Source organism: Quercus robur, chromosome 2 (genome assembly GCF_932294415.1).
Source record: "Quercus robur chromosome 2, dhQueRobu3.1, whole genome shotgun sequence".
Lineage (NCBI taxonomy): Eukaryota > Viridiplantae > Streptophyta > Magnoliopsida > Fagales > Fagaceae > Quercus > Quercus robur.
In genome coordinates, this window is record NC_065535.1 from 89,982,216 (window position 1) to 89,994,290 (window position 12,075).

Below are 12,075 nucleotides of genomic sequence, written 5' to 3' on the forward strand. Positions count from 1 at the left end.
TGTAGCAAGTTCAAACACCTTGAATCAAAAGACTTTTTGGAATCGCATATGGAAGCTTCAGGTAGCTAATAAAATCAAAACTTTTCTCTAGAGGGTATGTTCTAAAGCGCTACCTACCAAGGAGAATCTGAGGAAAAGGAAAATTATAGATAGTGCAAAGTGTAGCCTTTGTCAGCCTTTGTCAAGCAGGGTAGGAGTCGACCTTTCATGCCATTTGGGGATGTGATTTGGGCAATTGTATTTAGTTGGATCAGTTCAGACTTTCTAGGAATATGTGATGTCTGTGAGCTAATTCAACTAGTGGGGCAGCAACCAAGAAGATTGGAATTATTTGCTACTGTGGCTTGGTTTATCTGGCACCATAGGAACAAGGTCAGACTTAAGGAAGAGTGTTTGCCTATTGAGAAGGTGTTTGACGCAGCTAGCAACTATCTCACTGAGTATTAGGTGAAATTTTCGATGATCAAACCGAAAAATATACCTAGTAGAACCAAATGGAGACCTCCATTGGGGGAGATGTATAAGACAAACTTTGATAGTGTAGTCTTTGCAGAATCTAGAGAGGCAAGAATTGGAGTTGTAATTCGGAATTCAAATGGCGAGGTGGTAGCGTCGTTATCTAAGAAAATTCCTTACCCGGATTCTGTGGAGGTCTTGGAGGCCCTAGCTGTAAGAAGGGCAGCTCAATTTGCAGTGGAGGTGGGTACATGTCAATCTGTGTTTGAAGGTGACTCAGAGGTGGTGTGCAAAGCGTTGAAGGCAGCTGATGGTGGCCACCCGTCTATTGGTCAGTTTGTTAAAGACTTTTTGTCTACTATGAGTTCGCTTAGAACTTTCTCTTTTTCTCATACAAGGTGGCAGGGCAATAGTGTAGCTCATACCTTAGCTAAGAGAGCAAGAGGGTCATTACCCTTGTTAGTTTGGATGGAGCTTGTTCCTTCGAATATTTATGAGTTTGTTGTTTCTGATTTTGTTTCAGCTTAATAAAATTGCCTCGTATTGATTCTCAAAAAAAAAAAGAAAAAAGAAAAAAGATTACTTACATTCTATTCATTTTCATTTATTTCCATTCCTTTATTTTAAAACATCTAATCAAGGTTACTTAATTCCATTCTTTTCCATTCCTTTCCATTACTTAAATGCATTTCATTCAATTCCATTCATTTCCACTCTCTTATGATCATTTCATTCCATTCTCTTATAAACTTCCAAACGGAGCCTAAAGGTTAAGAAGAAGAAAAACTTGAATCCTCATCTACGCCCAAAAAGCCATGATAGGAACCCAACAGCCCAACTAGTATCGAAATAAAAAAAATAAGACTCTCAAGTCTCCATCCTAGCTAGCCCAAAACTATACTAACAATCAAGCTAACCTAATCCCGCTATTTATAGACTCGCAGATAAAAATCATATATACTATGGGTCAGACTTTTACAAGGAAGCTGAAGAACCCATTAGAGAAGGCTCACAACAATAGAACATTAGTGTTGATGGAGAAATACAAAAAAACATATCCAATCAACTTTGTCAAAATTAAAATTGATCATTCTATTATACTTATGCTCATTGGACGAACAATTCTATCACGGGCAGTGCAGTACGGAGCTTAGCAAGTGATAGCATTTTCATAAAATATATTTATTCAAAGCAAAATATCCACAGAAGAAATTAAAAGGAAATTCAGGGAATCCACATTCACCATTCATCATGAAAATTAAAACTAACGTGAATATCTAAAGGGATTTATCTCTAAAGCAAACCTACAAAATTAAACTAATCACAATTTTATGCAAATGGATTCATCCAATCTTAAAAATGCATAAAAATACATGGTCTTGTGAATATGTGAGTATAAAAACCTTAAATGTGACTTTTATCTATTGATGTATGACAATGATAAATGAATTCTATGAATAATTTCTTAAAGAAAAATATCTTTTTTAAAAATTCATTATATCACATTACACCAATCACTTCCACACATGTATATATGTTCACAATCTTATAAATAAGTAGTTAGAGAATGAGGATAAGTACTCCCACATACAATGAGAGAGAAAGAGTAAACTAGTTATTGATGATGCCAAAATCGTCAGTTGGGTCACTCGTCCAATTTGGAACTTTAGATGATCTTATAGGACCTGCAAGATAAAGAGAGATAGATCGAAGAGACCACCGAGTTGTGCCTGGTAGGGGAGCCTCCAATGCTTAAGTTAGTATAAACCCATATTTATTGTATTTAGATAGTGTTTTGTTGTAGCTTTTGATGTTCCTTCACAAGTGAGACGGATTGTCCCTTTTATAGGTGATTTGGATAGCTGTTGTACATAATTGAAGGTGATTATTACTCATGTGTAACAGTTATCGTATTGATGGGCGTTTAAGACCGATGAGTAATGGTAGCCATTAATGTGTTGAATGTGCTTGAACGGTTACATCATTTGGTCTGTTAATGATGCAAGGTTGTCCATATTAATGGACAACCTTAATGTTTTTTTTTTGGACTCATTAGTTGCCCCCCATTCTCAAGTCTAATTTTGCTTTATGCTGATCAGGCTTAGGGAATGTTATTGACTTGTTTAGATTCAAGCTTCTTTATCATCAACTACTTTCTTCTTCAGGAATGTTAGTATTTCTATGACAACCTCTTAGTATTTGCCTTTTGAAGGTCTTTTTGGACATTCTAGGGATTATAGCTTGAAAGTGAGCTGATTTCTTTGGACGAGCATTTTTATCACTGCTGAAGAGTAAGGTAATTTCTTTGGACGACCATTTTTTATCATTGCTAAGGAGCGAGGTGATTTCTTTGGACAACCATCTTTATCATTATTGAAGAGCGAGGTGATTTTTTTGGACGACCATTTTTTATCACTTTGATGCTTCTTCTTTCATTCATTTTCTGGTTGTCACGTTTGATATTCTTGATTTGTATGTGACTTGTATTTGTGTGAGAATCCTTGTCTGCTTACGCTCGTCTAAGGGTATTTAGTCACTTAGCCACTTTTAGGTGACTTAGATCTAGTTATGAAGCTTCGTCATTTAGACTTCGTCAGTGATTTACATCGGTCTAGCAAAATCTTGTCCTTTTTTTTTTTTTGGCATCTTACATTCATTTAAGGAACTTGTCACTTAGGCTTCATTAGTGATTTACATCCGTCTTGGCGGAATCTTATCACTTGGCCATTTTCTGGTGACTTACTTCCATTTAAGGAACCTTGTCACTTAGGCTTAGTCAGTAATTTATATTCGTCTTGGCAGAATCTTATCAGTTAGCCATTTTTTGGTGACTTACATCCATTTAAGGAATCTTGTCACTTAGGCTTTGTCAGTGATTTACATCTGTCTTGACAGAATCTTATCACTTAGCCATTTTTTGGTGACTTACATCCATTTAAGGAATCTTGTCACTTAGGCTTTGTCAGTGATTTACATCTGTCTTGGTGGAATCTTATCACTTAGCCATTTTCAGGTGACTTACATCCATTTAAGGAATCTTGTCACTTAGGCTTCGTTAGTGATTTACATCCGTCTTGGCGAAATCTTATCACTTAGCCATTTTTTGATCACTTACATCCATTTAAGGAATCTTGTCACTTTGGCTTTGTCAGTGATTTACATCCGTCTTGGCGGAATCTTATCACTTAGCCATTTTTTTTTGTGTGACTTACATCCATTTAAGGAATCTTGTCACTTGTTGCTAGAAAGATTCCTTGACGCTATGTTGTTTTGGACCTTCTTGAGACCATGTTGATATCTGCATTAAGTAGCACATGCACTTGCCAAGACTTTGTTAAACAAGAATTTTAGAACAATTCATAAATAATAAGTTACCAATAGCCTAGGTGGACCTTTTTCTTATTTCCTTGTAATCCTAAAGTTTTACCTCTTTTGTGATATGTCTAGTAATGCATACATTTTTGCATGAAACCTTACTAGGTGTAAATTTTTATAAACGAATATAAAAGAGACAGAGATAAATGTGTTACCTTAAATGACGATATTATTTTGTCACATACCCCGATCTTTTTATTGTTGGAATCTTCTTGACAAGCTCTTCCCTTTTTAAGATGACGAGCTCTTCCCATTTCAATTTTTTTTTTTTTTTTAGCTCAACATGATACTTCATGTCTAAGGCCTATATCTCTTTTGCTTCAATTTTTTGAAGGCATAAAAACTAGGCCACGTTTTTGCCCCCGCTCAAACATGAAAAGTACAATTCTCGTTTGTTGACGATTAGGGAATGGTCTTTCACTATTGGAACCTCTCTTCTTCTTTTTTTGGCGTGCTTTGATGACTATGGTCATTGCCATTTGTAATAGCAATTTCCTCTTCCTTCTTCTTTAATTGTACACTTAAGTCACTTCAATAATGCTAGCTGCATGACAATGTACAAATGTGCAATTGCATGCTATACAAGATGAAGTGCATTCTATATGAATCATAGAGAAGTATAAGAATTGAAGCTATTTGACTATATGCTTCTTTAAACTGGTCTTTGTTAGGTGCTTGCACCATATATGATTTTTAAAGCAATTTAAGAAGATTTTGGTGAGTTGATGGAGATAGCGGAAATTTACTGAGACTTAAATTCATGAGCATATTGTGAACACGATCATCTAGCATTTTAAGTGTAGGAAACTTAATCGAACTTCTCAGATTCATGACGATGAAACATATGCAACTAAAAATATAGTCATATTGATTGTGATAATTGTAACAATTTTATAGCAATATTTTCAACATATTCTACATAAACATTTGTAATAATCATGCAAGCTAGATATTTATTTAGTTTCAATAAAATGATCTCTTGGATAAAAAAGAAAGAAAGAAATGAGTTACCTCAATAGAAGACCTTAAATCTCAATACTATTTTGTACATACCTTGGTCTTTTCATTGTTGTAGTATTCTTGATGAACTCTTACTTATAGAGCTCTTCTTTGTTGGATTTGTACAACCCATAATTTACAGGAGTTAAACTCGACATTTGTGATATAGATGGAATTTTCACAACTTTTAGCTATATCTCTATTTTCTTTTTAAGGGTTTCTCTTCATCAAATTATGACATCCTCTTAGAAAATTTGGAACATTTGTTTTTTGCATATCTTAAGCTAGTAATCTAGCAAACCTCTTATAGGTTTACATATTATACAAAATTTTGGGTGAATTGATATAGCTTATGTCCAAACAATATCATTTCATGTAAGAGTATAGAAACTTAGTGAGAATTAAATCCACACTTAATGCCATGCAATTGAATAGAATTGTCTATTTTATGTATGAAGCACATGCTCTATAGGCAATTCAGCCATTTCCACTTTTTTCTTGGTTTTGGCGATAGTAGAATAATAAAAGAAATGGATGGGCTTAAGATCTAGATATCAAAAGTTTAAAATAGGTCACACTAGTTAGAGCAGATATTACTAGTCAGCCTTTTAACTTTAGCAAGAAAGTATCTAGCCTTTTGTGTATATGTTTGTACTAATCCTGTAATTTAGCAATTTGCCTTTCCAACAATTGTTTTCATAACTATTACCCTATTCTCATGCAACTAAATAACACTTGGCAAAGTGTTTAAACTTTTTAAAGAGTGTTGGAATTCGGTGTGTCTAATGACATTTGCCATTATGATAAACAGTCATCATATTTATCATAGTAAATAGTTATGATCTTATTTTAAATTTATAGCTTGGTTTTTATTTGGCAATAATGATATTTGTCATTATGCCTAAAACTTGACTTCAAACGTTGTTGTAAATACTTAGAGAGCTAAAAGTAAAAGAAAATTTTAAATTTGACCTTAAGGCCCAAGAACTGGGCACCATTGTTGATGTATTTTGTTCCAGCTATTTGAAGATGTAGATATATCCATAAGGTTTTCCCCCGTTCAAACATGAAAGGTACATTCATTGGTAAGAAAACCTCTATGACATTCTCAACAGTTGTGCCTACGCCATGACCTTTTTCTATTGGATGATTTTTCTTATGTCGAGCCTTTGGTTGATCCATTTTGTCAAGCTTTACTAGGCTCATTTTGCTCCAAAAAATACTAACAAATTAATAATCTCGATTGTTCTCAAATGATGAGCTTAATATAGAGTACATGTCATTCTATTTAATAGAATCATGTGGAAATAATTTGATACTATTTAATATTTAGAGACAGTAAGCTTTGCTTATATATCATATATGTGAGTAAGTACTTACTCTGGTGATGTCACTAGTGCAAGCATAAAATAAAAAAAACATTATACATGTATAGCTGCTTTTATTGAATCATACATGTGGATTGTGACACCATGAGAGTCCCACATTTTTCCCTTTGAATGCTCGAAGCATGATTAGGTATAGATGGAACCATTTAAATTCTCCATTCTCAAAGTCAAAGAAACATATATTTATACATGGAAAAATTTGAATAGTAAATTTTGTTCATTCTATTGTGGAACATTTTAAGATACAAAATTTCATAATATTTTGAAAATGATTTATGCTTAACTATTGTGGTAATTTTGTAAGGACTGAATTTTATAATTCTCTGGGTCTTTCAACTTCAGTGCCACCTTGCATTTACTTTGAAAATTATTTTATGTGCAAGGCCGAATACGTCATTCATGCATTTTATTCCTAAAGGTTTCTTTTTAAATCTTTTCGGAATTGTTCCTTAAAAAACATAGTTTCATTAACCAACTGACGGACTGAGAACTCATGCACAACCGACTGTAGAGCATTTTAACCATGTTATGCATTTTCTACTATACTTTCACCACCAATAAATACACATATATGTTTGGGGGATGGCCTTATTTTGTGGCTTTATCACCCGTGAATATCAACTAAGATATTATCAGGGTACCATTTATTTTTCTTCTTTAGTGTACCATTAATCTAATACCATAAAGGGACACAAACATTCTATTTTGTTTTAGTTATAGCAGGAGCCATTATTAGGATGTCAATTACGCCACAATATATGTAAAAACAATTAATTGAAATTGTTTCCTAGCCTTACCATTCACGGTTCAAGGCATTTTCATATATAGCATAGTTTGTAACATATTCAAAATTTAAAATACAATTCGGCCTTACCACATCTATACACAATCAGATATGCTTCTCCATGCAATTCAGCCTTGAATCTTCTATACAAATCAGATATGTTTCTCCCTTATCACTTAGCTAGATACAAAATTAAATACAATTCCGTCTTATTCTAATCCTATCTCAACACAATCCAAGATTTGTATTTTGAATACTACAGTTGTGATACATCTTACTAGCTGCGAATGACTTAGCTGCTTTCCTTGATGACTACAGCTGTATCCTTAACAATATATAATTATATTTGGCTTTAATGGCAAGGACCTCAAAGAGACTGGTTTGACTGTGCAGTTTATAACAGTCAAGATATTCATTACCTTTCCTTTTTTTTTTTTTTTTTTTAATGCCTATATTTAAGATCACAATTTTGGTAAGGTAATTATGTTCTATTGAAGTTTGGTTTCCACCTTTCATGCAAACTAAAAACAATGGGGAGCCGATGAAACTAAGAAAGGAAAGTTCTCCTATAGTAATTTCATCATAGTTGACTTGGGTGGCTGAAAATTATATGACCACCTACAATCACTTCTTTTTATTTTTTAACAAAAGGATATCTAATAGAATAAAATCCTTTGTTATATTTCTAAAGTTTTAGACGAGGTTATCATTTCGTTTTGAGACTTCTAGTATTCTAGATCTTTTAACAAGATGATGTAAGACCATATAACAAGAAGAGAAATGACACATCTTACCTTAAGGCCTAGGAGCTGGGCCATTCCTGCGAGGTCTACCAAAGTCACTCAATTTCTGTGGTTGTCGTGTGTACTGTGTCATGCATAGAAGGTCACAGGTTGTGAAGTTCTTACGTCACTGTCAACCAACCCAATCATGTCTTGTGGCTGGGAATCACACTTTCATTGGTAATGGCATCATTGGAGGTGTCTTTCCACCAGACCCTCAAGCTAGAGGCCAACAGATTTGAGACCTTGGATCTAGGCTCTCTTATCATCGTCTATTCATTTGGCTGACAATTCGTGTTTTAAAGATGATGGTGCCTTGGTAATATCTCTTTATCTTTCCCATCTCGACCCAATTTTAGATGACTGGATATGGGCAGAGTAAAGAGATGATCATTGAGTCTCATCCCATGAGGTACTCTAGATTGAATCGAGTGAACCCTTTGTTATAGGAAGAGTTAGATGACTAATCACCCTTCCCACAGACGGCGCCAAACTGATGATGCCAAAATCGTCTGTTGGGTCACTCGTCCAATCTGGAACTTTAGATGATCTTATAAGACCTGCAAGATAAAGAGAGATAGATCGAAGAGACTACCGGGTTGTGCCTGGTGGGGGAGCCTCTATGCTTAAGTTAGTATCAACCCATATTTATTGTATTTAGATAGTGTTTTGTTGTAGCTTTTGATGTACCTTCACAAGTGAGACGGATTGTCCCTTTTATAGGTGATTTGGATAGCTGTTGTACATAATTGAAGGTGATTATTACTCATGTGTAACAGTTATCATATTGATGGGCGTTTAAGACCGGTGAATAATGGTAGCCATTAATGTGTTGAATGTGCTTGAGCGGTTACATCTTTTGGTCTGTTAATGATGCAAGGTCGTCCATATTAATGGACAACCTTAATGTTTTTTTTTTGGACTCATTAGTTATCATTTGCAAGTGGTCGGACCAGAAGGCCCGATATATATATATATATATATATATTTTTTTTTTTTTTGGTAGAAATGAAGGCCCGATATTGATACATAGCAATATCGTTGATGGCATGAAACAGTCTGTCACAGTTAACCAAAAGAAAGAGAAGTATATATTTTTCCCCTATAATAAGCTAGAACAAATTTCATGGGCATAATGGCACCATTGATGACAAGGTCATCATCTGTTTGTTTGTTTGTTTGTTTGTTTTTGTTTTTGTTTGTTTTTTTTTTTTTTTTTTTTAAAGGAGTTTCAACCTATTGTATTTTCAGTTGTACATTTTAATCAAATTAATTTTATTTATTTTATCAAGTTGAGAATTTTAGGTGATAAAGGTCACTCAGAGATTGCAGACCTAATGTGTCCTTTAAAAAAAAAAAAAAAAAAAAATTCAAGTTGATGTCTTTATGGTTTTCTTTTTCATTGCATTCAAGTTCCATTTTTTCCCAAAGTTGTTGATATATTTTTAATCAACCAGCAATCACAATGTTTTTGTTTTGTTTTTCTTTATCTGATCGATGAGACAATCACTATCTTACAGCCTCTTTCCAATTTTGAAACGTCTATTCCTCATATATGAAATGGACCTTTTGTTTCCTGATTTTTCTTTTTCTTATTGAATTAGTAAATATTTCGTACAACACGTGAGACGAAACTCATCACCATGGCTATTAATTAAATTGTCAAGCTGACAGTCGAACCAATGAGCTACGTACAGAGAATGGAATGGAAGTTTATTGAAAGGTTACTTTTGAAATCTTTTATTTTGAAAGCAACAAAGGCTAGCTGATATATCAATTCTAAGACGTTACTTTCGTCATTCCCAAAAAAATAATCTATGTTCAATGAGATTGGTTATGATCCATTTGGTTTTTTTTTTTTTCTTTTTTAAAAGAAGGAAAGTCTATTCTTTACTAAAATAATAATAATTGGTATTGTCTATGAAACAAGTTATTTTATATATTCTTTTTTTTTTTTTTTTTGGTGGAAGAAAAAATGGCACCCTCTAAGCCCCATCTGGGGCAAAATCTCATTTTTATCAAGTATAAGAAGCACCACCAAAATCTCATTGCTAGTGGAGAATCTATTCCTTGGAATAAAAGTTGAGTCTTATTTATAGACAATAATATCAAGGGATTGGTGGTTTTCATATGAGGGTCCTCATATATGAGAAAAGAAAACACTTTTAGAAGAAAATAATAAGGTTTCTTCATAAAGTAGTTTAGGTGGATTTATGTTAATATCATAATATTAAGAGTTTATTTTGGATGTAATAGGATTTATGTTATTTTGTGTTTGTGGGTTTTGTTAGCGTTTGTTTGTGAAAATGTGTGAGTGTTACAAATGTATTAGAATATTATATACTAGTCGCTATCCGATCCTATGCAATGTACCGGATAGTTACAAATGAATAAACTTTTTATAAGACAAAACACTATATATATATATATATATATATATAGAGAGAGAGAGAGAGAGAGAGAGAGAGAGAGAGAGAGAGAGAGAGAGAGAGAGAGAGAGAGAGAACCATATTATGTCATTTTTTATAAGATGAAACAAATACATACTACTAATGTTTCTCTCATACTATTCATTTCCACAAAAATAATTAATAGATATTCACAACATGAGGGAAGACATGACAAACATGCTTATTGCATCCTAGACATCAAATTTCAAAATGAAACATACATGATCCACATTTTCATATGCATATTTTTAGATATCAAGATACTTTGATGTCAAACATGAATAAAAATATTTCTTTTAGCATTTACTCAGTTTGTAGTTTGCATAGAAATCTTAACCATGTTGCCACAATGCATTAAAAAAAAAACATTATTCATCATGTAAAACTTTAGTTTTTTTTCTTAGAAGGATTTAAAACTTTAGTTAATTCCATATATTACCTTTAAGGGAGGCACATAATAGTTGCATATTTAACTTCATAGGATCTATACATTACTAAATATTTTACAATTTTAAGTACAATCTATATTAGTAGGAAACTGTTTAGAAATTAAATTAAATTAATCTTTTTTTTAGAGAGAAAGCACCACTTATATTTTTGAATTGGGAAAAAAAATAAATTTAAATTCTTGGTCAATCACATTGATCAGCAATCAATTAATCATAACTCGATTCATGATCATATTTAACAATAAAAGAGGAGTTACTAATAAATTATATATTTCATAATTTAAATCAAATTCAAATCTATAGAGGTGCAATTCATCCCTCTTAGTAGACTTTTTCTTCTAATGAAAATAGGAGGAAAATAAAAAGTATAATTCAAAATTTTTCACAAACTTCAAAAAAAATCTTACAAATCTCAAAGTTCATAAACATATTATAACATAAAAAGAAAACCAAAAACTACCCTTAATTTATGGAAATTCATTTATCACAAACCAAAGCAATATACTTTCTCATTAAAAAGTCAATCTTCAATAACAATACATAAAAGAATTTCAAAATACCATCCCCCAAAAAAGCCAATCTAATTAACGTAAGCCTAGAAAATAAAAAATTCCGATACCCACTATTCATCTATCTATAATTTGATTTTTATCTTTTCTTTCAAAGTTATCTGTCAACCTTACCTAATTTTGTAACTTCAAACTTAAAATATGCAATTCAATATTTCCAAGTGAAGATTCTCATTGGAAAAATCTAATAGTTATAAATCAAAACTTACAATTCTTAAAAGTATGATGTCAAAAGCATAAAAAAGTTTTGGATAAAGGTGTAATATATGCCTTTTGATTTCTCAAGAATAATGCTATAAGAAACTGTAATGTATCCAAACGCTAATAATCACTATTACATACCTATCACAAACTGCTGTTACAATCCCCAGTTTCTTTTCCATGAATTTGGTGTGATCATAGGAAAACAAACCAAATTTCTCATACATATATATTCACTTTATAATCTAGCAAATAAATAAAAGAATTATATTAAAGATGAGAATTGGAGGAGAGGAAAAGAAACAACAAAACTAACCCCTCCCACTCCTCTTTTATTCAAACATGAACCACAAAAAATTAATTAACCTCCATTCTAGCATAGTAAATGTCGAATATGGTGGAAATTAAGCAAAACACCAAAACTACAACTTTATACCAGAAATATAACTTTTCATGCAAATTGAAAAATAAGGACTCCTAAATAGAAAAGCTATTGGCTTACCACAACACAATGACTCCAACTTGACCATCCGATTTTGAGAGATGAGAAGTTGCTACAACGATTTTACATTTAGGGTTTGTGGAGCATAATTTTTTTTTTTTTTTTTGATAAAAAAATCCA

The 12,075-nt window shown here is 32.5% G+C and overlaps 1 protein-coding gene across 1 annotated transcript; it reads left to right on the plus strand.

Annotated features, from left to right (window-relative positions):
- Positions 1-516: 516 nt before the first annotated feature.
- Positions 517-984, plus strand: LOC126705284 (uncharacterized). The gene has a single exon (XM_050404175.1). The coding sequence runs from the start codon at positions 517-519 to the stop codon at positions 982-984; it is 468 nt and encodes a 155-aa protein (XP_050260132.1).
- The last annotated feature ends 11,091 nt before the right edge of the window (positions 985-12,075 follow it).

Bases quoted from the DNA above. Each gene is read 5' to 3' on its own strand.
- LOC126705284 (XM_050404175.1), top strand. From the start codon at position 517: ATGTATAAGACAAACTTTGATAGTGTAGTCTTTGCAGAATCTAGAGAG.